Source organism: Electrona antarctica, assembly GCF_951216825.1.
Source record: "Electrona antarctica genome assembly, chromosome: 7".
Taxonomy (NCBI): Eukaryota; Metazoa; Chordata; class Actinopteri; order Myctophiformes; family Myctophidae; genus Electrona; species Electrona antarctica.
Window position 1 is genome coordinate 25,498,350 of NC_136812.1, and position 26,450 is coordinate 25,524,799.

Genomic DNA, 26,450 nt, shown 5'->3' on the forward strand with positions numbered 1-26,450 from the left:
ATAGCCAGGGGCCAGCTCCCAGGTGAGCTGGTCAGTAAATGCTAAATCAATTCTAAAATGCACAGCTAATAATGTAAGAATGCTAAAAAAAAATTTTTTTAAAGTTCAGTTTGTGTTCCTTTCAAACATGATATTTCAGGCAGGGGCATCAAATAAAGACAAACAACTGTACATAGTTTTCCCCCCATTTTTTAATTCAATTATGTGTATTTTGCAACAATATGCATGACATTATTTATCCATCAAAGCTATTAAGCAAAGTGTGTATGTGCACAACTTGGTCCCCTTGATTTGATTTCCTGAAAAACCTTACTTCCATAATGTAAACAATGTTAAAGGACACAAAAAAGGTAGCACGTTAACACAAATAATTAAAACATATTTTTGCTACTGTAACAGTATTATATAGTCATTAAACCTAAATAGGTACGTAATGTTAAGTATTTAACATATTGCATCATTTCACTATGCTCCGAAATGAATTTGTTTCAACATAGAGATGTCTACAGTCTTCATCAGACCAGCATTGCTTGTCGTGTTTTGTTGCACTCAGCTTTGAGTATCAATTCAAGTCAGTCATGAAATACAAGAGAATATTCTGATAAACGCGAATTAGAAAAAGGTTTTAAATGCAACAGAATTTGCTTTTATTGTTGCAGTACAATGCACTAAGAACTCACAAAGGTTTCATAATTTGGCGAAGTTTTGCCCGCTTTAGTAGAACTGCAAGAAGCCCTGTCTTGTGAGTTTATGTGATCCTATGGGGCTGGTGTTAGGGTTTCTGTGTAAAATTCCACTTCTCTCTGCACGGCCAGGCCCCCCTGCAGGTATAGGTGTACTTGTAGTGTGTCAGATTCCAGGCCTCCAACGCTGCAGGTATAGGTGTAGTGTGTAACATTCCACTAAGCGCAGCCGAGAGGCAACGTAAAGCTACAGGCGGATGTGATCCGGATCGTGATCACGCGATCATGCTCTCCCCACCCCACCTCAAACTTAGCCTCTCTCTCACCTCAACTCAAATTCTGTCAGCCCATATGAGAGAGAGAGAGAGAGAGAGAGAGAGAGAGAGAGAGAGAGAGAGAGAGAGAGAGAGAGATTGAGAGAGAGAGAAAGTGAGAGAAAGTGATGAGATAAAATGGACAGTTGTGCCTTTAATAATCATGTAATTCCCGTCACCCTAGTATCCACCCCTCCTCCCCTCTGAGATGTCCAACAGCAGTGGGTTTGGGGAAGGAGGAAATTAGTTGATAAAAACAATGTGTGCCAGTAAGGAATAGAGAGGCCTGAAATAACATGGTCAGGAAAATAACCACACCTTACATCATTTACCCTATAAATTCAGAGGGATGAACCTCAGTACGTCAGTAAGAGCAAAAGACCAGGGCAAAAGACCAGGGTCGTTGCCACGGCTCCAAGCCTCGTTTTGTTTTAAAAAAATGGAGACCATCCCTGCAGGGTAGTGAGAAGTGCATGCTCTGTCTCCCATGAGGTGGTTAAACATCATTGAGAAGTTTCAGGTATCCAGACTCAGAGGGGGTGCACCTAGCATGTTTAGGAGTTGCCATCAAACAAACCCAATCGTTATCAGGTGCTGTTTCATGTTTTCACATGATATAGCATATTTGAACGAGCCAAACATGAGGGGCTTCAGGGGGCTGATGGGAGCAGGGGAACATGATATCTGTGTTGAACACAGATGCTGAATATTTAAATAAGTGGGTCTTATATGGAAAGTTCCAAACAATGAGTAGGTGACCGTGAGACTCCTTATGGCTTCTAAACTCAAATAATATTTTACATAAAACCCTTAGCCTTTAGATCAGAACCACAGGTTTTTATCAGACCCACAGTGTTTCACATTATATACATAGGAAAAACCTCAACAATTGTCTCCAAATTTGAGAATCACTTCTATCAATCAATTCCACTGAGTCCTCAGCTTTTCACTTCCGGGGTTTCGTCCGGGTCTCTCTCTTGCCGAACTTCTTCTTTTGGATATCGTTGAGGGAGAGGGACAGCGAGCAGCGTGAGGGATTGTCCCTCCGGTACACAATGCTCTCCTTGATGGCCTCTTTGATTATCTGGGGGAACATTTTATCATGTTAGAATAACAAAATATATATCTCCGGTGTTAATGTGATTTGCTTTAATTATGCATTACTTTCATGGCTTTATAGGTGGGCCCAGGTGCAATAAACTTCTTCATGACGAGGGTGGCTGAATAACTTCAACCCACGCAGTTAGCCCACATTTAACTAGTCCATTGAACACCTTGTTAATCTTGATTGAAACGTGGTTGGCACATAGATATATAAATCAGCATATCATTTGAAGTCTTTAGTTATGATAATTTGGCCAACTTTGATGTTGCTGGGCAGATTTTACACATCTTAGATCATGTTCATTCTGGCGACATTTAGTGGTAATGTTGTTTTACAACAACAGCACTGGCTAACTGAGCTCGCCTCCATCAATATCTCTAAAGGCTTTGAGTAACAGTTGCATACCTACAGTATACACTACTACAATTTTATTGACAAGGACTGAATGGAGTCACCTTGCAATGAAATCACACATTGCATCACATCAGCACTCAACAAGACAATATGAACCAAACAGGGCAAGTGAAAGTAAATTCCTACAGTTATGTGTAACACAGCTTCTGTGTAGTCAAAACTTGCGTAATCTTTGTATGATGTAAAATGATTATGCTGTTTTTGCTTGATCAGAAAACAAATGAGAAAAAAAAAAACTTGCAAGTAAATGACACAAATTAATTAATCAATGAATTAATCATTAACAAACAAGCAGTAGAGTGTGTGGGCTAATTGTGTGTGCTTGTTTGTTCATGACATTGTCATTTTGATGAGTATCACAGCACTAGTCTGAACAAGACAAATTCCTTGTACATGTAATGCACTTAATGAACAAAGGTGACTGTGCCTGTATAAACATTCATAGCTTTCACTGAATGGCATAACTCCCAAGTAGGCAGTTGTGTTTTGCCATTTGACAAAACTATCTATTGATGAATTCACGAAACCTGTGTGACCTGTGTGTGTGTGTGTGTGTGTGTGTGTGTGTGTGTGTGTGTGTGTGTGTGTGTGTGTGTGTGTGTGTGTGTGTGTGTGTGTGTGTGTGTGTGTGTGTGTGTGCGTGCGTGCGTGCGTGCGTGCGTGCGTGCGTGCGTGCGTGGGTGCGTGCATGCGTGCGTGCGTGCACAACGGGTGTTGCATACTGTAACTGGGCGGAGCATGCATTCCCAACTTGCATCGGTCCCGATTCACATAGTTCTCGACTCGCGTGGTCCCAGAGTACACAGTACTGGTGCCCGAAGGACACCTGTCTAGGTAATCCAAGAAGATAAAACTGACCTCTAGGTTGTTGAGTGTGTTGAATTCCATGAGGTCATGGAGCTGAATATAGGCCTTGTTGTTGTACTGGAAGTTAAAGGTAGAGTATGGCGTCTCAGGGTCGTCAAAGATGTCAAAGTCGGCAGACTCTAGCTCTTCCTCTGTGTCTCTTGGGACTCCTGCAAGAAATGGAGGGCAGATAAAAGATGTATAAATGGCATTATGGCGGTCAGTTAAAACATGCCCACCCAGGAGGGTATCTACTCCATACAATCAAATGTTAATTGATCTCTGAGAGTGTACAATTTGAGTGTACTACTGTATGCAAGGCAGCGAGTTATAATCCCATAAACCTAAATTGGCATTACTGTTAGGGAAAAACCTTGCAGACATTACATTTGAATGAAACGTCAACTAGCACCTAGCACATGCAAAGTTATGAATATGTCTCAATGTATGCTGTGCAATGAAAGCACAATTTGTAACTTCATAAAAGTATATATATTGTTTTTTTACTTAGTCCCTTCAACATGCCCTTTCCCCCAAATTGGCAAACTTCCTGCAGTGTAAAATCCTTGCAGTGTAAAAAGCTCAACCCTATGTAACATATATAAACAGACAGAGATGACCTGTATGTGAAGAGGTATGATATCCTGTAGCCCTCCTTAAAGTGGATAGGGACCTTCATGGATGTGGTGTTAGTGTGTAACTTTGTACGGCTGAAGATATGCGGACTGTTTACACTCAGATCTCTCCCACTGATGTGAGAGAGAGAGGCCCCAAGGCACCGGACCCGCACTCAAGGTGTCCCCCCAGCACGCACGCACGCCCACACATACACGCACGCACGCACGCACGCACGCACGCACACACACACACACACACACACACAGGCCAAGAGTTTATTGCAATATCTAGTGTTTGGAGATCTAATTTGATCGCGTCATAGTAGTTTGGACCTTGTTGCAATTACCCCCCTCCACTGGGAGAGGGACCTACTGTACATAAAACCTACGGATTGTGGCTTTAAGGTGATGATTTACTGGGGTCACGCAAACAAGGGGCCCAACTTTCTCCTACGTATGTGTAAAACAACGGAAATTACCTAATATGGTGGAATTCCACTGTTTTACTTGGAGGAAGAGATGCCTCATATGCTGTGATGGTAAACGTGCCTCATTATAATCCTACAAAAGAGCCCCAAAAATATTTTCCACACATGAAAACCTCCACATGTGTATGTACTTACCGGGGGCTTTGAACTTCCTAAAGTTGATGTTGACCAGCACAAAGTGGATGACGGTGGGGCAATTCTTTTCCCCCCTTTTTGGTTTGAAGACGTAGCATTCTTTCAGACCCTCTCGGTCAAACACTTTGGGGTCGATCTTGGGAAAGGGCAGTTTGTTCATCCGAGCCCACTTCTCTGCAAGCAGAAGTTCCTAGGGTGCAAATTTAAGAAGAAATTCAAAAACATGTTTCCTCTACGTGTGTCATTTTAACCACTTCCTAATTCACTTCCTTATTCTTCAATCCCTGGGTCTGTCCCAGGGTCTGTCAATATAATGATATTATACACAGTGAAGTCCTCAGTGTCAAGAGTGTACAAATGTTAACAACTGGCCGATAACTTACATTTGTACAATATCTGAGTTAAATTAAAAAAGCCTTCCAGCCATTTTCAATCTTATCTCAATATAACCTCACTAACGCTCATATCAGAAACCTTCCTCTAATGATATCATCGATGGGAAGCTAAACTTTCCTAAAAGGTTTTATCACTCTGAAATAGAAGCCATTGTTCATCTGTACCAGTTCTTGTGAAATCTTGTTTGAAAGGACCACTGATGATGTGATTCGTAAGCATGTTTCTGAACTGTCCTTTCAGAGTGGGTAAATACAGAAATGTTTCATCTTATAATTAGCATAGTGAGGACAAATGTTATGAACAAGGTTTAAAATGATGGGAGTGTTAACATAAGACCTTTATTGATCAAGCTGGGGAAATTCAGTCACCTAAAATAAATTCATTACCTCTGTTGCTAAACCTTCCCACAATCTCCATGAGGGAGCTAGCTTTCCTGACCAGCCTGTTCACGTTGCTCATAACTCTCCCAACATGCAATCGCAAAGAAGAGAGAGCTAGTCATTACAGACTGATAGAACACCTGTAGAATCCTGACTTGTACACACAACGAAGGGCCTCAGCCTCCTCAGTGTTCCGTTAACACCGCAGATTTCATTGTGTAAATAGAAACAGTTATTGTGGGCCAGCAATGTTCGGATTTCGCCAATCAGGATGGAATATGAAAAATCTGCCGGTTCTGTCTTGATCGGAATTCGCAGTGTTCATGATTTGAGGCATTTTGTTCAAAACGGACCAATCCTGCAAACTTTGGGAGCCAATCTTAGTCAATCAGGATAGAATCTGAAATAAATCTAACAGATCCATCTTGATCACATGACTATAGAGATACTGATTTGTGTGATATATATATCATGTAAAATGCTGTGTCACTGCTTTAGTACTCCTACAGATAAAATCTTTAGGAGTAATATAAAAAAATACAAAATAAATGTTCTGCATCGGGCACTTCACAGAAGGACGGACAGACAGACTGCGGGCGCACAGGATGCAAAACCTCTTCAGCCTAGCGGAGACAATTAGTGAATTATACCAGGTATGGGGTAACAGTGATTAGCCTTCAGGTCAACTGACCTTAAAGGGTGGGCTGGAGTCGCTGGGTCTGGCAGAGAAGTCAAAGGAGATGATTAGATCAACACCACGCTGCGGCCTCAGGATGAGCGGGTAGGGCAGGTTATAGGTTAGACCACTGTCCACCACATGGATCTTCTTGCTCTTCACGTCCAAAGGCTCATAGATACCAGAAAACTCATCTGGGTCTGAATGAGAACAGAACAGATACGAATATATTTGGTTTATCGAGAACCACGTTTTGGGAAGAAGGATGATGTTTAAGATTCAGTTTAGCTATACTTTCACTGTGAAGTTATCTATTTTTTATTTGTTTTGTTTGTTTATTTCACCATCAATCAATTAAAAACACTTGGCATTCTCCAGGCAGAAAATTACACAACTAAAATTACACTATTTACATCATCTGTTACAAGAGACCAACAATACTCATAATCGGAGGACACACATACATACAGAGGAATCGGGGAATAACTAAAGAAATAAATAGCATTTTCCACCACTCCTACCTGTAACAGCATCCACCTCATCCTCTGCAGGACCACACTCGTTGAGGATGTTGGCGCTGAACGGGGAGAAGGGCATCTCTGTGTTCAGGTTCAGACCCAGCATGAAATTGTGTACCTGTAGGTTTCGGTGTGGAGATTTTATTCCAAAATGAAATCTTGCTTTTAATAAGTATCTCCTTTTCATGGACTATTCATACGTTTGCACTAATGCACTCATACTACTGTACTATTGTTTTGTCAGACAACCCAACCTACTACTATATTATATAAAAAAATAAGAATAAGAAAAAAGGTGTACCTTCCCTGCCCGACCCTCTCGTGAGTTGAACAAAGTGGAGTCGGTGAAAAAGGACACCATTCTCTGGGTCCAGCTGGACTGAGGGCTCTCATCTTCTGTTTCTGTGCCTGCTGTGCCTGATGGCGAGCAAGATAAATGTAATTACCATATATGGTTCAGTAGGTCCACTGATACGCTTCTGGTCTGTTTTTTCTGCATGCCACGTACTTGCGGAAAGGTGCATCATATAGACAATGATTTTTTTTTCACAAGATTAAAAAAAAACTCTTTTTTTTACAGGACCAGTCATTAGACATATGTGCTATCCATGACTAGCATAGGTTGAAAAAAATATTTAAAAAAAAAATTGCGAGATTAACTCCGGACAAACACGTAAACGGTCAGAACCTCTACAAATGGCTCTACAGAGCCGTGAAAACAAAAAAGGCAGGTGCCTTCAGTCATGACACCTGCTAGTGCCCACAGCACTGCCATAATAATAGCCTTACACAGCATTTAACATGGTTAAACATGGCTAAGAAGGCAATCAGTGTCAACAGTGTCAAAATGCGCCGGTGAATCACACAATGTTAAGTTCTCGTCACCTTTTTTGCGTGGTTCCTCATCACCATCCACACTGTCCTCTGAAAGGATGTGCTGCGGCTTCATCTGCTCTGTTAGGAAAACACATGGAGTCATTAGGACCCATCTTCAAGAGAAGTTATTTGCAGTAGAACATCTATAGATCGACATTGTATCTGCTATAACTTCTCCACATAATTAAAGCGATATAGCTCATAATTTATCTCCAGTGGTGTACTGGCATCTGCCATCTGAGGAAGTGGGTATAGGCCTGGCCTACTGAAGTTTTGCAAAAGAAAAAGAAAAATTCACAGTGGCCCATGCCATAAAATAACAAACAGCGCCCTGTGTAAAAACATTCCTAGAAACAGTGCCATGCGTCTTATATTGGCAGGCAAATTGTCAAAAACAACAAATTGTCAACTACTTCCGGATACAATTTTCAGTGCAGAGCGAGAAAGATACAGGATGGTTTCTTTCTTGACGTTTAACAATTTCACACAATTTCAAATAATCAATATATGTATTGAAACATATGACACAAACACAGTATCTGTGACAACACTCAGCACTAAAATATATTACTACACACACAGAAGTGAGTATAGAAATGCTACATCTCTGCTCTGTTAGTGCAGTGTCCTGTCCATTCAGCCGATCAGAACTTGTGGCAGTTTGGAACGTGTTTGGAACGGGACTGCAGCAATATACGAGAAGCGTTCTTAACTTCACACTCAACATTACAGACAGAGATTCTGTCAATAGATATGAAACGCTTTGATAGTAATACAATACGCCTAATAAACTAATACATTCTTTGACTGGGCAGAGACATTCTAAGCACTTATGAACGTCCCACGCCATTGTTCCTGTGAGAAACCAAACAAAGCCCCCAAGCTAAACACATATCTGATGAGCTGTCAGAGAGAACTACAGGAAGCTGATATATTTTCTTTTGTCTGTGGATATCACACATGAACACACACCCAATCCTATGTAAGCATTTAAGACTATTTAAAGGGCAATCTTTCACTGTTGAGGTGTCAAAGTTTGCCAAAGTCAATCTACTATCAGACAATGACGAAGGTGTCCACACTGACAACAATGAGAGGTGCAGTGCTGAGGCATTGATGTCTGGAAGGTAAAAGCCTTATAGTTATATTTAGCACATGTGTGCGAGTGTCGCACACTAAATGGTAAATGGTAAATGGTGCATTTATATAGCGCCTTTATCCAAGGCGCTTTACATAGATTGTGCATTACATTCACCCATTCACACACACATTCATACACCGATTGCAGCGGAAGCCATGCAAGGTACCAACCAGCACATCGGGAGCAGTTTGGGGTTCAGTGTCTTACCCAAGGACACTTCGACATGTAGACAGGAGGAGCTGGGATTCGAACCGCCGACCCATGGATCATTGGACGACCTGCTCTACCTCCTGAGCCACAGCCGCCCTAGACTAAAAAGGCTTAAAATGTCTGAGTATAATATCTCTAACTGTGTATTATGATGTATTTCTAAAGTTGTCCTAGTGTAACCACAAACCCATGGTGTCTGCCACGAGAAACCAAACATCTACCACTCATCCAAACAGGAATCCCCCATTGGCCAAAGAGGATATTGGGCTACTGGGCTTCAGGCAAGGGCTTTTAATTCCGCCACACACTCACTGGAAAACCATCCTGATTTAAGCAGTGTCCACTGTTAGTGTAAAGCATATAAGCAGTCAAAGTCACTGGACTCAGTGCTAGCCGAGGTGTGACTACACACCTGTTGTGTATCAATTGAATCAATGCACACAGCATGAGCGGGATAAGGAAGAGCGGAAGAGCCTATGCTTATCATGCTTTTGCTTGCTTTTTATCGTTTGTTTCATTGTGACTATCTACCAAATCATTACAACAAAGATAACTTTTGACCTAAAACCTTTCCTGTCATCTGTCCTTCAATTGAGCCTGTCACAGTAACCACTTGGATTCAAACCTGATTTTCCTGGATGGGAAACCAAGCATAGTCACGATTTTCAGAGGAATAGAAATTAAATTACCTATTTCCTCCTCCATGGTGGTGCCACCAGCTGTGTCTTTTACCCCCACCACTCTGTTGAAGAGGATAGAGAAGGCACTGCCCCACACACCTGACACAGGAAAATAATATAAATGTGTGCACTGTGCATACAATGCTCTGTGTGAATGCACAGTATATCTGTGTACCTTATTTGTTGTAATGTGTTGATGTCATGGCGTCTCTCTCTTACCCATGAGAAAATGCAGTGGGTTTTCCTCATATCTCTTAATAGCCGTTCCCATGAAGAACTTGCTTCCAAACAAGTCAGGGGTCATGAAGGTTCCATACTTAGCCATCCCAATTTCATAGGGACTGAACTCCACCCAATCTGCATGTTGAAACAGAGCATCAAATACAAATTAAAAGCAGAAGAATTCATAAATCAACCATAATTGCCATACAACATCGTTATCTCTTTACATCAACCCTGATATCTGGGGTCAATACACTTTATTATTATTGTCTTTATTGAATAAAGACATTTTCATTAATTTGCTATTGAGGATGAGCAGTAGAGTAACAACACAAGCCTTGAGATATGCAGCATTTAGTGAAAAATGAAAAATATGTACACACATCGTCACTATCGTGCAAGTACACACACACTACACACGCAAACCACCAAGGATTTCCTCAGCTCAGAGCTCTGCAACCTATTATTCCATTATTTTCTGTCTATGAAAGAGATCAATTTACAACTCTGGCTTATTTTTACTTTCTTTTGTTATTGCTCTGTAGTTTCCAACACGACAGAGTGGCTTGTGTTCCCGGGCCATGGAAACAACAACACTGTCGCATTCACGGAATCAGGTCACTGGATCAATGACATTGTAATTTGTAAAGAGGACCACAAACATTCCCAAATCAGAAGGCATGGTTGAAACAGGGACTTTTGCACCATGCTTAAAGTTTGAACTGCTGCTTGCAATTTGGATTATTTGGAAATTTGGAAATTCACTTTTTGGATATAACACTGCAAAGGTACAATACATGTACATGGACAAAGTGGAATCACAATAGTAGACCTAAAAGACAAGTCATTTTATGTTAGGTGTTGCGCTCTGAAAATAGCAGATCTACACTGTCTATAGAGGGTATGCGCAGCAGCGACGACTGCGGGGTGCCTGGTAGCTGAAGCACCCCTGAAGAAAATAGGACCACAAAATAGCAACCCCTGAGCTTCCCTCCCCCTGGGCGGTTTTGTCACGTATAGTCACACGACTCACACCTTTATGGGGCTGGTGGGGGCTGGGGCCACTGGGGGGGTGGTCGTTGCCTGTTCCCTGTTCACAGAACAGGTATTCAAATAAGAACTATGCGGCCCTGGGTATGCGTGTGACATCATCATGAAACCCGGAAGTTATGCAGGAATGCCTAGTATAGTGAGTGTCAAAAAACTATACTTTCTGGCCTTAACAGCCCATACATCCAAACAGAAAAGTCATATCTGATTGCATTAAACTACAAAAAACAATGTTAAACTCACTTTGCCTGTCGCTTTGCCACTCGATTTGCCATTCACTTTATGCATGCGCATACCCTCGATTTTCAGCATGCAACCAAGTGAAGAATCAGCCATTACAGCCAGCCGAAATATGTTTTGGTAGGCTGTAAAACTAAATGAAATTGTATTCAAAAGACTAAAACTAAGACTAAAACTATATCAAAATTAGCTGTCAAAATGAACACTGCTCCAATACCAGGAACATGTGGAATGGACTAAAAACAGAAAACATGTGGTAGAAGTGTCTGCATGATCACTCCCAGGTGAATTTAGAAATTCTATGCACGCTTTGAGAAAAACACGCATGCCATGGATGCAATAAATGTATTTGTTCCAGAAAGCTGGCTCAAGTTAAACTTAAACCTGCATGCATTATGTCTTGATCAAGCCAGATCCGGCATATCCAGACGTGATATAACCCTGGGGGCTTTAAATGAAGTTGGCAGCAAGTGAAATTTAAGTAACATCATTAAGACAGGTAATATTGTATTTACCACAATAATGTAAAGTGCAGTTACTGTTTAACCTTACATTTTTCTAACTGACCTACACACTTTGTGATACAAAAAAATGTCACTGACATGAAAACAAAATAAACTAGAAAAAGTGCCCTTCTGGGCACAGGTCTCCACCAGGAGAGAGTGTGTGTGTGTGTGTGTGTGTGTGTGTGTGTGTGTGTGTGTGTGTGTGTGTGTGTGTGTGTGTGTGTGTGTGTGTGTGTGTGTGTGAGTGAGTGAGACACGGCTTTGCCTGTTGTAGCGCCACCATGAGGCTGATTTGAAAACTGGCATTTCTTCCTCAGCCCAGTGGGAATATGCATGCACAGTTTCACCGCAATCGGACGCTGCGTTGAGTAGTTGTGGCGATTTGTACAAAACGGGTACAAAGCGGGCTACTCCTGAAAAGTTTAGATGCCAATCGTAGGCAATGAAGGTGGATTATGAGAAATCAAACAAACCCGTCTTGATCACATGACTATGGAGAGCATGTGTACCGATTTGTGTGAAATTTGGATAACATCTGAAGGAGTAATATTAGAAAATGTGTTTTACATATGTCGGCCTCCTGGTGGCGCTATAAAGAGCAGATGTGAAAAATTCCAGGCAAAGGTTTTTCCTTGGCCTCTAGGGAGTTGGCATACAAAGTTATCCACAAATCCGTGCAATTGGAGGTAAAAACACTTTTCGGCCAGTTATAGCGCCACCATGAGGCTGAGTTGAAAATGTTCACATGGCATTTCTTCCTCGGCCTAGTGGGAATGTGCGTGCGCAATTTCACGGAAATCACACGATGTGTTCATGATTTGCAGCATTTTGTTTGAAACTGAGCACTCCTGCGAACTTTGGAAGACAATCTTAGCCAATCAGGATAGAGTCTGAGAAATCTGAAAAACCTGTTTCGTTGAATGGCTCTAGAGAGACTGTGTACCAATTTGCGTGATGTTTGGACAAAATCTGTAGGTGTACTGTCCAAAAAGTTGTTTTGCACAAAGCGGCCTCCTGGTGGCGCTATAACAGGCCGTTCTGGAAATTTTGGGGCAGAGGTTCATCGTTGGCATCCAGGGAGTGTGTGTGCTAAATTTGGCATCGACCGGGTTAACGATGCCGGAGATTAGCTGTTCACAGACGGACGGACACACGGACGGACGGACACACGGACACACACACGGACGGACGGACGGAGTGCAAAACATACTCTCTCCCCATGCCTTCGGCCTGGTGGAGACAAAAAACAGTGCAAAAACAGCGCTACATCCAACCGGGGAAACTGCCCCTGTCAGGTAAAGAGAAGCGGCTTGGACTCCTCATGCATTGAAGGAAGCAAGAGGTCAGTCCTTCACTGGTCTAGTACTTATAATGTAATTATACTTTTCATAAACAGAATATCTGTAAGCCCCGTTTTTGGAACTGGAAATTATAAACATGGCTAACTTGAAAAGAGTAGGGTAAGGGATTTTCTTTATGTTAAAATAAGTGTGAAATAGCTCTAAATTCTGCTATGGAGTGTTTGTTCAGTGGGAGTCTCCATGTCTCTGGAGCTCTTAAATAAACACAATATGTATATTCAGGTCAGGATAGCAATTGTATCATTTGGACAGGGGTTATGTTTTCACCCCATTCCATTTCTGTCTCTGTCTGTTAGCAGGATATCTCTGGGAGTGGCTTCTCGTAAAAACATATAACTTCCGAATAGCTGAACATTGTGCCTAATGCCTATCAGCAGACGTGATGTGGAAATGGCATATTTTGGCATATATATCAATTGCATGATGTTGTCTGTGTCTGTGTCCCTTTTATGTCCATATATGGAGTTCGGTATCAGGCATGCCCAAATATGGAGTGTTGTGATGTTATAACAGACCAGCTCCATATAATATATGGAGCTGGCCTGTTATAACATCACAACACTCTGCCCAGAGCCCGGGCAGAGGCCTTTTGTGGCGGCTCTGACCACCGTGGGTCCGACCGACTTGACACCGGGCACTGCACTCCCTGTGGGGGTGTGGAGCGCGTTTGTCGAATTTGAAGTCGGTGGGGTAAACTGGGCACCGCACTCCATCGGTTCCTCTGCGATACGCATGCCAAGTTTGAAGTCGATTGGTCTGTCGGTTCTCAAGATATGATGGGGACAAATACGCACACATGCACTCGCACATGCAGATTTTCTGAATTTATATATCATTTAAATAATCTGCAGTTAATGTATGACTTTAAACTGAATGGTGTTACCATAACATCCTGAACATGAACATGAACCATGCTTATGACACTCCTGGTATAAGATATTGCTTAATTGTAATAGGTTGAGTTTGATAACTACCAGTAGTGGTATTCGCTTAATGAGATTTCTGTCATTCTCCCATTGGAAAGACCATCATTCAACTGCCAACAGTGTAAAACATCCCTGTAAATAAATATCTATCCTATGACTTCCACAGTTTTGTCTTGATTCATGAGCAATTGTTTGTCTGCATTAGAATTGCATGATGTAACAATCTTGTGAAAGCGACAGCAGCTCTCAGCTGTTCAGAGTGTAGGCAATAGGTATAATGCAGAAGATCCTACATTCTAGGAATCTATAAAGTCAGTCTACTATTCAATTCCAATGAAGCAGAAAATATCACTTGATGGTAAATATACTGTAGTTAATTTCAAGTTTTGGGAGACAGCAACTATGCATTCTACAATCATTGGAATAACACTTGTATAATACATTGTCTTGTAGATTTTCTCTCCAAATATACTAAATATACTACAAAAAATAAATGTGGAAGTAGCTACAAAATGGGACTAAGCTTGAATCGAAAAAACAAAAGAAAAAAAGTGTCCACCACACACTGTTTATTAGTTCCACTTCAAAGCTACAATCAGTCATGATCTTGTGCACAGTTCAGTTCCTTGATGTAGCAGCTAGAGTTCCTATCTAAAACCACCAACCAAGAGCTGCCACTGCATATCAGCTTATCTCAACATGGTACATAGTTTCTGTTATAAGGAAATGTGTCCCGCTTGGTTACTTTGCATGTGGCTAAGCTCATTTGAGCATTTCTAGTTACTCATTACGTATGCAAAAACATACGGCACATAAGACAAACGTGCACGCTAGCGCGTGCGCGCGCACACACACACACACACACACACACACACACACACACACACACACACACACACACACACACACACACAGGCTTACCTGCAAACATGAGTTCGGACACGTCAGGCTTGACATGCAGACAAGTGAAGAGAGGAAGTGGACACTGAGCCTCATCGACCTTGTCCTGCATTGCACTCAGCTTGGTATCCATCCTCTGAAAAATATTTGACAAACAAAACAAAATCTCTGTTTACATCATGAAACCACAACAAAATGTTTACGTCACATACTGTATTGCAAGACAAACTAGAAAGTTGCATGTGCTCAGTGAAGAGCCTCATTCTGAAGTGTGGCCAGTCTATTAAGTCAGTCACCTATGACGTATTGGCCATGGTTAGACAAACTGCATTTGTCATCCATTACAAAATGAAAGTTAAACGCAATATATGAGAAAACTACTTCTAAAAACTACTTTACTGGCAGCATGCGTGCACAAGAAATGTGACATTGATTGGCCCATGGTTTAAACAGACAAAAACATAATCTGCCCCTTTACCTTCACCCTGGCAGGTAATAGCTAAGGTGAAATAAGAGAAATGTCAGTTGGTTGCATGCACTCACAGTTTTAAGTGTGATGCTGGCATAATTTTGAAATAATATCTGTGCCCAAAGCAACTCAAGGAGAGGTCCTAAATTATAATTATAATTATAAACTCCAAAGACCAAATTGTCTCTTCAATAATAATAATAAAATAAAAACGTTTCAGTCTCTCTCGACCTTCATCAGAACTGAAGGTTGAGACTGAAAGTTATTTTTATTATTAGAAAATGAAACTAGCCTTGAGAGAGTGTAGCTCCTCTTCCCTTTTGTTTCATAACTTTGAAAGAGAACAGTGAAATAGTTACTGAAGGTCACATGTTACAAAAGAGAGAGAGAGAGAGTAATGGGGGCATTGGGCGGCGACAGCGAGAGGATAGCAGGTCAATAAGCAAAGAACAGGAAGGAAAAATCATGATAAACCACATGAACCCTAGCGCCACTATTCTGGGAATATCATAATGAGTGGAAATTCCGTGAAAATAGGCAAAACATTCTAGCAGATCTACAAGCTCACAACATGTCGCAATGCATCGCATTGTGAACTTGTAGATTGTCTATTTTCGCTATTTGATATATAACGTATAAGGTTAAACCACAAAACAAAAAAAGCATGTGGTAAACACGTCATACCGCGGGTATAAGCGTCTCTCCGATGAGCATGCCAAATACATCGGTGAAGGTGACAGGCTGCCCTGCAGCCTTCTTGGTCCACAGAGAATGGGCATAGTTGCTGATGTGCTGGGGTAGCAGCAGCCGCAGTGGGTTACTGCTTACACTCTTCATCAGCTCCTGGTTTATCTCTTTAGGTCCTTTCGTAGGGAACTCAGGGTGGGAATAGAGAGTGGTCATATACCTGGGGAAAACCAAGAGGGGAACCACAAAATGATTTAGCCTTCAATTAATATCAAACCGCAAACACTTTTCCAAAACTAAGTAAAGAGTTTGAAATATGACCGATCTAACACACTAAAAAAGAATCACAGGCTAGCAGGAAAGTGTGAATTGGATGAGAGAAGTGGACAGAATGTGTAAGAAAGGCTTGATAAATGAGAAGTGAGGGAAGTTCAAAGCGGAAGACAAGATGGGGCAGCAGATTGGGAAGGGAGGCAGGCTAATGAAGAGAGACAGGAAGAGAGAGGGTTTAGAAAGAGAGAGAGTACAGAGACATCCTGACAGAGGAGACTGAAGGCCTATTCATACATACTCCAGTTTTAGGTGATAAGGTGACCACCAAACGGTGGTTAGTAAAAACAGAGAGATGTGTTTGGGTGAGTGGTGAAGCACTTACCACCGCGGCTTGACGTCATGTTGTGGTTTTCGGTGGTCACCTTATCACCTACAACCAGAGTATGAATAGGCTTTGAGAAAGACTAAAGGCCCACACATACTCCAGTTTTAGGTGATAAGGTGAACACTGCAGTGGTTGGGATGTCACTGAGCTGCGTTGATAAGCAACTCATACGCAACCAACATCACCACGTTTACCCTTGCTCTCTCCGGAAGGAGGCGGGCCTAAACCACTGTTTAGGTGACTATGAGCGTCTAGTATCAAAACCATCGTTTAGGTGAAAATGTTCCCACCGAAAAGGTGAGTAGCTTATCACCTAAAACTGAAGTATGCGTATCCCTTTAGGAGAGAGACTGTCCGTCTGAGAGAGAGAGAGAGAGAGAGAGAGAGAGAAGCAAAGAGGTCACATCACACACAAATGTGTGTTTACTGTTAACTGACCATGTGGATCCAGAGAGGCCTGCGACGTATGTGGCACAATCCAGGACCCCAGACTCATACAGGGCTTTCATTACTCCGGAGAAACCAACCATTGCTCTGAAACCTCCCCCTGAACCTACAATGGCTATGATTGGCACCTGTAATGGACCAACAATAACATGCAGACGTACACACACACGCGCACACACACACACACACACACACACACACACACACACACACACACACACACACACACACACACACACACACACACACACACACACACACACACACACACACACACACACACACACAGTAATGCTGAAATTATACACACACTGAAAAATGGCACACCGAAAATAGCAGATCTGTATACAAGCAGATCAAGTCACATCTGCGGCCAGTTGTGAGCCTGTGGATCGACTATTTTCAGCGTTTTTCGCATGACAAAGTATGAATCAGGCCAAGTCGCATAATGTTTCATATGGGTGAATAATTATCAGTAGATCTCAATGTGCCTCGCTTTCATTGATAGAATCTCGTTCTTTCAGCATAAACAACGTCCTCTGCCATCTCTCTGCACTGACACTCGTTTTACAAGGGTGGTTACATCACCCCTTTGCAACGCTATCCCAGGTGGCGTTCACTTTTTCAACCTTTTCATGCTTTTTTCGTCCCATCTTTTCGTCCCTGAATTGTAGCCAAGGCCCTATCTGCATGTTTTGGCAGTCTGACAGCGATACTTCCAGGAGTCTACACTGGAGAGCGAGCTGAGGAATGTTCTAGTTCACAAACAGTGGCTCGGGAGGGATGCATGTTTGGACCACTTGTTTTAAGTAAATATCCCCCTTTTTTAATTTCCTACATAATATATATATTTTAAAAAGTTAAAACAAAACAACAACTTTATCAATTAAAAACAATTTCAACATTATATTATATCCAAATAACTTCCTTAAATAAATGAAAACAACATTCAAGAAGTAGTGAAAATAGCAGATCTACAAGCTCACAATGTGACATGAAGCAAAGGGTTGTGAGCCTTTAGATCTGACATATTTCACTATTTCCGGGCTCAAAGGTTTGGGAACCACTGTTCTAGTGCCATGCAGTGGAAATCCAGTGCTATTTCTTCTTGCATATCGCTGGTTATTTTGTTTATGACTGGAGGTTAGAGAGAGTTCACATTGAGCCCAAGGGGCTGTCGGCAGAAACCCATAACCACAATGGGCTGAGAACGTATTTCAGCTCAGCACAGGAATGCACAACTCTTGCAGCTCAGCATACAATATGGTGCAGTAGATGTAAGAAACATTGAGTTAGCGCCCGTGGGAGTTTCTCTAATTGTGTGGGGTGAGTGAGAAGGTCAGAGAAGGTCAGACTGATACAAACGAGAGGGTCTGTTGTTCATACCTCTTGAGGAGAGCTGGGGAGGAAGCGTGGTTTCTCCATGTCCAGCAGCTTCTTAATGCCCAGCATCACTTTGTCCCTGCGTTTCTGTCTGAAGAGCTTCTCTTTCTCACACAGGGCCAGGCTGAACCGCAGGTCCAGTTTGGTGCTAGAGTTGCACACACACACACACACACACACACACACACACACACACACACACACACACACACACACACACACACACACACACACACACACACACACACACACGTACGAACAAATAATAATCAGTCGACATTCTCTATTCCACTCTCACATTTGAATGCATAGTGCATTCTACTAACACAGCGTACAGTACAAATATGGTTACCTGCACACGCACACACATGCAGCCACCTGCACACGCACACACATGCAGCCGCGCACACGCACACTCATACACATACGGTACACACACAGACACACACACACGGTCATACTCTCATACACATTTTCACGCGTGAATCTATTTGGCGTCCGAGCGTAGACATGGTAACGCCCCGCCTGCCTCTGATTGGCCTACCGACACTGCCCGTCTTGACTGTCCTCCGAGGTGGATATAGCTATGCTGGATAGTCTGATGCGAGGTTACTCCGTGGTGGGAAATAATACAAGTACGGTATGATACAAGAAAAAGAGGCAAACTAATATTGTTTATGCCGTTTGCTTTGATGGAATAATTGATTGCCATAATATGATTTGATTTGGGTGTGTTCTAAATAAAGTGTTTGTGTTGATTATTGTGTAATTTATTTGTAGGCCTATGTGTAAACTTGAAACATTATTGTACTGTTAAAAGGTCTCTTTTCCCTTCATCTTTATCCTTTTTAGTATAATAGTATTAGTTTACTATAATTTGATTAATACACGATAATCAACACTAACACTTTATTTAGAACCCACCAAAATCAAATCATAGTACAGCGTACGTGTTCAATCAATTATTCAATCAAAGCAAACGGCATAAACAATATTAGTTTACCTCTTCTACAAAAATAAAAGTTACAAGTTAGTTACAACAAGGCTGCGTTCTGTCGCAGTGCCAAGCTGTCATTCTCTTGTATTATTTCCCACCACAGAGTAACCTCGGAGGACAATCAAGTCGGGCAGTTTCGGTAGGCCAAAATAGATTCACGCCATTTGCACAGTAATCTGTGAGGTGATTTGTTCTCTGTGACAGACAGTAAACAGACAAACACTTAACCTTTCATCTCTAAGCCTTCACCTTTGAAATGATGCCTAATCTACAACAATAAAAGACATTCTCTTGTCCTCCCACTAACACAATAATATACTGATACAACAGCACTTAATTTGACTTAAAACCCTACATTACCCGAAGCAAGCTTCATAATACAATACATTGGGCCAACAAACATCTCAATAGAGATAAGCACTGCTATGCAAGCGTTAAGGTTGTCCTCCTCAGGGTGAATTCCTGTGCATTGTTCAACATCTGACTCCATTATTATGCAGCCACGGTGAGAAGCTACGGTGTGGGAAAGTGCAGATTAAAGAGTTGTACGTACCACACCTCCAGGGACATCTCAAAGTACACTTTGGTTTTCTGTTGAAACAATGTGTGGTTAATTTACAGTGTAGTGACTGCTGATACATGTTGATTATCCTGTCGACTGTTAACCCCCGGGGTCACACTGAAGAATCCACAACAATACAAGAATGAGTAAAGATGGAGGAGAGCAGGGATTACAGAGAGGCAGAGGATAATTGATAACAAGGAGTGGCAGCGCACAGATCATAAAAGTGTAAAACGGCAATGAAAGACGAAGCCACACATCGCACCACACAATCAACAGTTAGTTATAATTAGCAGGTATTTTTGAGACACTCTTTTCTTTTTAGCTGTTACTGAACAACTCAGCATTCTTACTTTATATATCTTAAAATTAATATTCTCATCCATTTTACTGTATGCTATTGCTTTAATAACTTAATATTAATATTAACTAAATATTAAGATGGGGAAACAAATCTGATTATACTGTCTCATTTTAATGAATCAAGTGTCTTACTTTGCCAAATTGGAACATCACCGTCTCTGGATGAGCCACTTTAATGGAGTTGTTTATGTCATAGGACACAGTTCCAAGAGACTCATCAATAGTAAAGTTGGCGTCCATCAATGTCAACTGATTGAAACAAACATAAGCAATGTGTATATTAATAAAACATGGAGGACCATCATGGGTATTTTGTCTTTGTGTATGTTCACTCATTTAAAGCAATAAATAAAATTACATCAATAGACTTGCCATCCTAAATCATTGTATAATTTTCTGAAACACTGTATACTATAGGCTGTTTCTCAATATGCATGGTTTACAGTATTGATGTTGAGTATCACCCTAATATCCAATTAAGAGTTAATCTTGTTATCCTATGCAAAACACTCTGATCAGATGGAGTTCTCACCTGCATGACATTCTGTTGGTTGGGGTCCAGTATGAAGGTAAAGGTCTCGTTCCATTTTGGATTTATGTCATTGTCTATATGCCGAGTTCTCTTTCTGCTCTCTGGGGCCGTGGGAATTAACAGCTCCACATATGGGTCTGGGGTGTCCACTGTAAGGAGAACAATACACATTGATTCCTGATCATTGAATGGATGAAATGGGCCTCTACATGGGTCCTTGGATGGATTTATCAATATATTATATATTTATTATTCTATTATTTTCATTTATGTCTGTTTCTTTACCACGTAATCTACCTATTTTATATATATTCTAGACTTTTTATGTTTTTATTTATTCATGTACCACAGTAATGTGTATATCAGACTGTAACAACCATAAATAATTTGATTTTTATCTGACCACTACTATGCTGGTCTTATCGCTGTTAGGGGCTTCTATCAGGGAAACGTCAGTTTCCATTTAGCCATATAAATGTTATGTTAATGCAGACATGCATACAAACACCTTTCTGTTGTGGACAACTGGTCAGAAAACATTATGAATGCAGAGTGTGTCGTACTCATTACACATGGTAGCAACCAGAATAACATGGGGTAAGTGGATCAAGATCATCAAGACTCACACATGTCACCCAGAATTCCCTTGGTGACACCTTCAGCCCGCACTACAGTCACTCTGAAAGTGTGAGAAAACTGTTGTTCCACCTGCGGAGAAACATAAACAAATCTTTCAGCTCATAATGACCCAGAAATCATAAACTGCAGAAATAAAGAAATACAGTACAGTAGTAACACATTATGTCTAAGTGAGCATACTGTGGTATCTCTTAACTTCCCCCAGTCTAAATAAAATATATATTTCTCAAGGACAGCTGATAGCTCACTCTGCAGCGAGGGACAATCATGCCGGAGTTCATATGGTAGCTTCCCTCTATGAGTATTGTGATTGTCAGATCAGCGTTGACTGTGACATTTGCAATAATGTTTTTATTTTTTCAATTTTTTTATCCCAGTTTTTGTGTCAATATTATTGTCTAGTGTAATCATGGGCACTATATACTGTACTCCCTCTGACAACCTGGGGAGAGCAACGGACTGACCTCATGTTTCCTTCAATACATGAGGAGTCCAAGTTTTCACCTGACAAGGGGGAGTTTCCCCACTGTCTGGTTGGTTATTCCAACCAGTTGCTTACCCCTCCATCAGGTGCCCCGGCTGGCCAGCTGGAGGCAGTTTAGAGACCAGGATTACTGCATATTTTTTGCTCCTTCATTTGGAATGGAGACAGCTATGGATGTTCATCTAGTACGGATGCTTCCTGGACGTCTCCCTAGAGAGGTCCTCAGCACATGTTCCACTGGGAGGAGACCCCCGGACAGACCAAGGATCTCCATGCTGGCCTTGGACCGCCTCGGAATCCCCCAGGAGGAAGTGGCTAATGTTGCCCGGGAATGGGAAGTCTACTCTACTCGAGTTGTTTTGGGGCGAACAAATAATTAGAAAGAAGAAAAATACGGCAGGTTACAACACTTTTTTTGTTGTTTTTCTTCTTTGTAATTATTTGTTTGGTCCAAAATATTGTGTTTATTGTCATGATTTGTCACAACTCGAGTTGGCTTTGTCCGCGGCGTAACCGTCTTTAAATACTTTTTGAAATGTCTATGGGAAAAATGCATTGGGAATCATTTCCGGCGTCGTCATGAAAGGGGGCGGGACTGCGACGCTCTATACCATTGAGTCTCAAAGTGGGGTCCCCACTGGGGTCCTTGGGGGTCCTCAGCAAAAGTAGTACACATAACATAAGCACTGTATCCATTAATATGTTGGCTATTAAAAAAATGGTTGGACATTTTTAAATCATTTAGATTTTTGACACAAATCTTCTCTTCTGGGAGTCCCTGGCACAAAACAGGTTCAGATGGGAGTCCCTGTCCAAATCCATATTATTTTAGGGGTCCATCAGTTGAAAACATTTGAGAACCACAGGTTTATAATCCATTGCAGCATGACGGTGTTGCTTGCCAACAAGAACTCACTGAAGTGACACTGTCGTACTAGTACAATTGGCCTTTACTAGTTATCATTTGTTTGAGTTATTGCTGCCAGATCCGGCAACTGGTACAAAATATAAAGGGCAAGGTCATAAACACTTACATTCTTAACATTAGATAAACACTCTCAAGCCTAGATCAAGCCCAAAGATAGAATCCCCAATTTCCACATAGTCAGAACTAGGGTTGTCTGTGTACTTACAATGATGTACTGGTAAGGGTCTATGGACGCCATTGGGGGCTGTCTTGGTGGTAATTCTCAGCTTCCAGGAAAAAAGCCTTGGTCCAGATGCGAACTTGAACTCAGGAAGATCCTTCCGTTATTAAAGGAAGCATTAAGACTGGTGAAAGAAACAAAGCATTTAACATCAGTAAAACTGCCATACCATAGATTAACACACCAAAGTCTGATGAGTCAGTTAGTTTTAAGGCAACAAACATAGCATGGCCTCAATGTGAACTATACACACAGTTCATTGGGGATTTCTTTTTTGACATCTTGGAGTTTGTGGTAACGTACAGAGGAAGTGTGTGGCGCCACAGACAATAGATATAGTCAGTCCAGAGTCGTGGCAGATAGTGTGTGTATTTGTGTTTTTTTGTTTTATCTGTTAGAGAGAGTCAAGGCGTTGTAAGCTAGTAGGCTATTTTCAGAGAATGACTTCTGTGCAACTCAATATATCTCAGGCTTTCGTGTTAAGGGGAAAATGGGGAAAGGGGGTAAAAATGTAATGTAAAAACAAAGTTAAAAAAAAACTTTGATGTCCTCTCAAGTAGTAATAGAAACTTGTATGTATGTGTGTGTGTGTGTGTGTGTGTGTGTGTGTGTGTGTGTGTGTGTGTGTGTGTGTGTGTGTGTGTGTGTGTGTGTGTGTGTGTGTGTGTGTGTGTACTAGCATCACACGGTTAAAAATGATTGTCTCTGTTGACTGTTGTTCAGCAAAGCATAACAATACTGAGAGGACTTGAGGCACGTAGTGTGTTCGCAGCACTGGTCACGTAGTTTGCATAAATGGTCCAACTTCTGAATGTGCCAATTCCGGTCACCCTCGAAACCATCAGGTCACTTGTGATGAATGACAAAAAACTCACAGAAGCTGCTTTTGTGGCGGTCATTCATTGTCATTAGAATTTTCATTTTGATGCACCAGCATATTCCTTGAACTATAATACATGAAGGTTTACTGTGAAAACAAAAGCTTATAGTATTTTCTTTTGTGAGTAGGCCTGTGCTTGGTGGGAAATATGAATCTGCATGTTATTATTAAAATAACAGCAATAAAAAATAGGCCAAAATATTTACTTTATAAACCTAGATCAAAATACATTTTGGGGCCTAATTAGATAATGTGAATGTGAATAAGGAACTAATATGTATAGAACCGTAGATTTGGATGAATGAATGAAGGAATGAATGAATGAATGAATGAATGAATGAATGCAGTCATTCATTCATTCATTCGTTCATTCATCCATTCATTCATTTAATTGATGATTAGAATATATATAAGACTGTGGTAGAGTCATTAACATTACATTAACATTACATCAAAAACTTTAATATGGAGAATGAAACCATTGTGGTCCTCTAGTAACACACACAAGATAAACACAAAACAACAACAAGCAAGGGAAGGCAATACAACAACATATAGGCCTACAGTAAACAGCAGGCAGCAGGTTATGTCAAAGTGCTATGTTGGTCAGAAACGTTTACATTTTAATTGAATTACATGCAATAAGCATTTCTGCAAGTCCACAGGCTGCTCTGTAAAACATTCCATTTTAGACTTGTGGGGAGACTATTTAGTAACACTTACTATGATGACCATTTATAACTTACGTATGCATTATCTGCTTATAAAACTGTATAAGTACAGTTATATAAGCACTCTCAAGTAGGCTACTCAAATTCTTTATAACAATAATTCTATAGCACATTATAAAGTAGCCCATTGTATAACGATGTAAGTGGTAATGTTTGCACTAGCCTATAGTTAACACTGTATAATTGCAGTTAGATAGTGTTATACGTGGATTATAATGCATATAATGCATAGACATGGGATTCATATAGATTTTTACCACTGCTGCACTAGGCCTATGAAAAATGAAAGTATTGCTAAATAGCTCTATGCAGGGACATTCTGACACTTAACATGGTGCTAAATTGTGCATTAGTAGGCTAGCTACCATCGAAGAGTGGATTGGCTTTATGTAACCGGTTATGGCGTTTGTTATAGCTTCATTAAAAAACAGATCAGTGACCAGGGGCATGCACAATAAGCTATGAGTTTGCAATAAGCAGTAAGCAATAATCTTATCTGGGAAGGGTTATAGCCACTATTAGCCAGCCAGGGCAGTTTAGGCTACTTTTTCTATCTTTAGGTGCTTTAACTTTTTGTACCAGTCACATAAAGCCTGGTACAAAGAGACTGTCGGCTCCTGCTGAAATATATATAGGTGACTAGCCTACATATGATGAAGGCCTACTATATATGCAAAATGCAGATTAAATAAATTGTCGGAGCGCGTTACGCACGACCCTCTCACAGTCAGACTCGAGACGAAGGCTATGCAGCACCAACCATATATGACACGAATAGTATTTTTCGATTAATTTTGAACAAAATAAAATGCCTACATACCTTTACAGACGTTTTGCTACCAATTCAGACAAAGTTTGAAAAATGTGACATGCAGCGCTGTGCATGCAAAAAATTAGAACGGTTCCGCGCTGTTCACCGTGAGGTGGAGGAGGTGCTATACTCTCCAGAAAGACGCTCACACAAGCCAGACGTGCAGGAATAGGAAGTTAAGAAACTGGTCTAAAAACTCAAGCTCCAAGGAAACGTAGTAGCCTATCTCACGTCTGTGATACTGATAAATAAAATGGGCTGGCTATATGTAGGCTATACCGCGTTAAAATTCCGGCAATAAAAGGGCGCGTCGCAATTCGCAAACAAAAAGAGCTTTGAACAAAAGTGAATCTCCAAAGGACTTTAGATACAGAACCTGTACCTGACTACAGAACCTGTATCTGACTAGATAAAGAACTTGTATCTGACTAGATAGAGATTAGAACCTGTATCTGACTGCACCGCATTCCATTAGACAGCTGCTTTCCCCAGGCGCACTCCAGTTTCCGTGATACGTGCCACAGGGCCGTGCGTGGCGTTTCCACCCGAGGGCGCCGACGGACGAATCACTGAAACCTGCGTAGCAGCGGAGACTATAGTTTATCAATTAGTCAGAGTTGAGTTGCCATGTGGTGACCAATCATTGATTTGAGTAGTGATTTGAAAGACACACTCAGCTTTACCATACTGACGCAAACCTACCGGTATTCAAGATTTGTCTTCTTAAAAAAAAATCACATTTCTTTTGACTATAATTTTAGTTTAGCCAACAACAATAATGCAACTGGCTACGGATAGCCTACTATCACAACAGCCCTGCTATCAGTTCTACATTATAAGAATCTAGAAGTGTTCCTAATAATCTAGTGTTTGCCCTCACGAAAATTCATTTAAATTAAAACTTTATGCCATGGCACTGAGGGGGTCCATAGTAGGCCTATAGAGCTAGGCCTATGGTCGTGTTTAGGTTACATA

The 26,450-nt window shown here is 41.2% G+C and overlaps 1 protein-coding gene across 1 annotated transcript; it reads right to left on the bottom strand.

Annotated features, from left to right (window-relative positions):
* Positions 1 to 178: 178 nt before the first annotated feature.
* pla2g4ab (phospholipase A2, group IVAb (cytosolic, calcium-dependent)) lies at positions 179 to 25,763 on the bottom strand. Its single transcript, XM_079506146.1, has 19 exons — positions 25,485 to 25,763; positions 23,039 to 23,177; positions 21,409 to 21,490; positions 20,783 to 20,931; positions 20,383 to 20,499; positions 19,879 to 19,916; positions 18,332 to 18,476; positions 16,937 to 17,073; positions 15,838 to 16,060; positions 14,706 to 14,820; positions 9,699 to 9,836; positions 9,489 to 9,578; positions 7,458 to 7,526; positions 6,874 to 6,989; positions 6,576 to 6,690; positions 6,070 to 6,254; positions 4,603 to 4,792; positions 3,375 to 3,532; positions 179 to 2,081 (listed from the first exon to the last, which is right to left on the bottom strand). Exons 2-19 carry the CDS (start codon positions 23,069 to 23,071, stop codon positions 1,944 to 1,946), a joined length of 2,238 nt encoding a protein of 745 aa, XP_079362272.1. The 5' UTR covers positions 23,072 to 23,177; positions 25,485 to 25,763; the 3' UTR covers positions 179 to 1,943.
* Between the last annotated feature and the right edge of the window lie 687 nt (positions 25,764 to 26,450).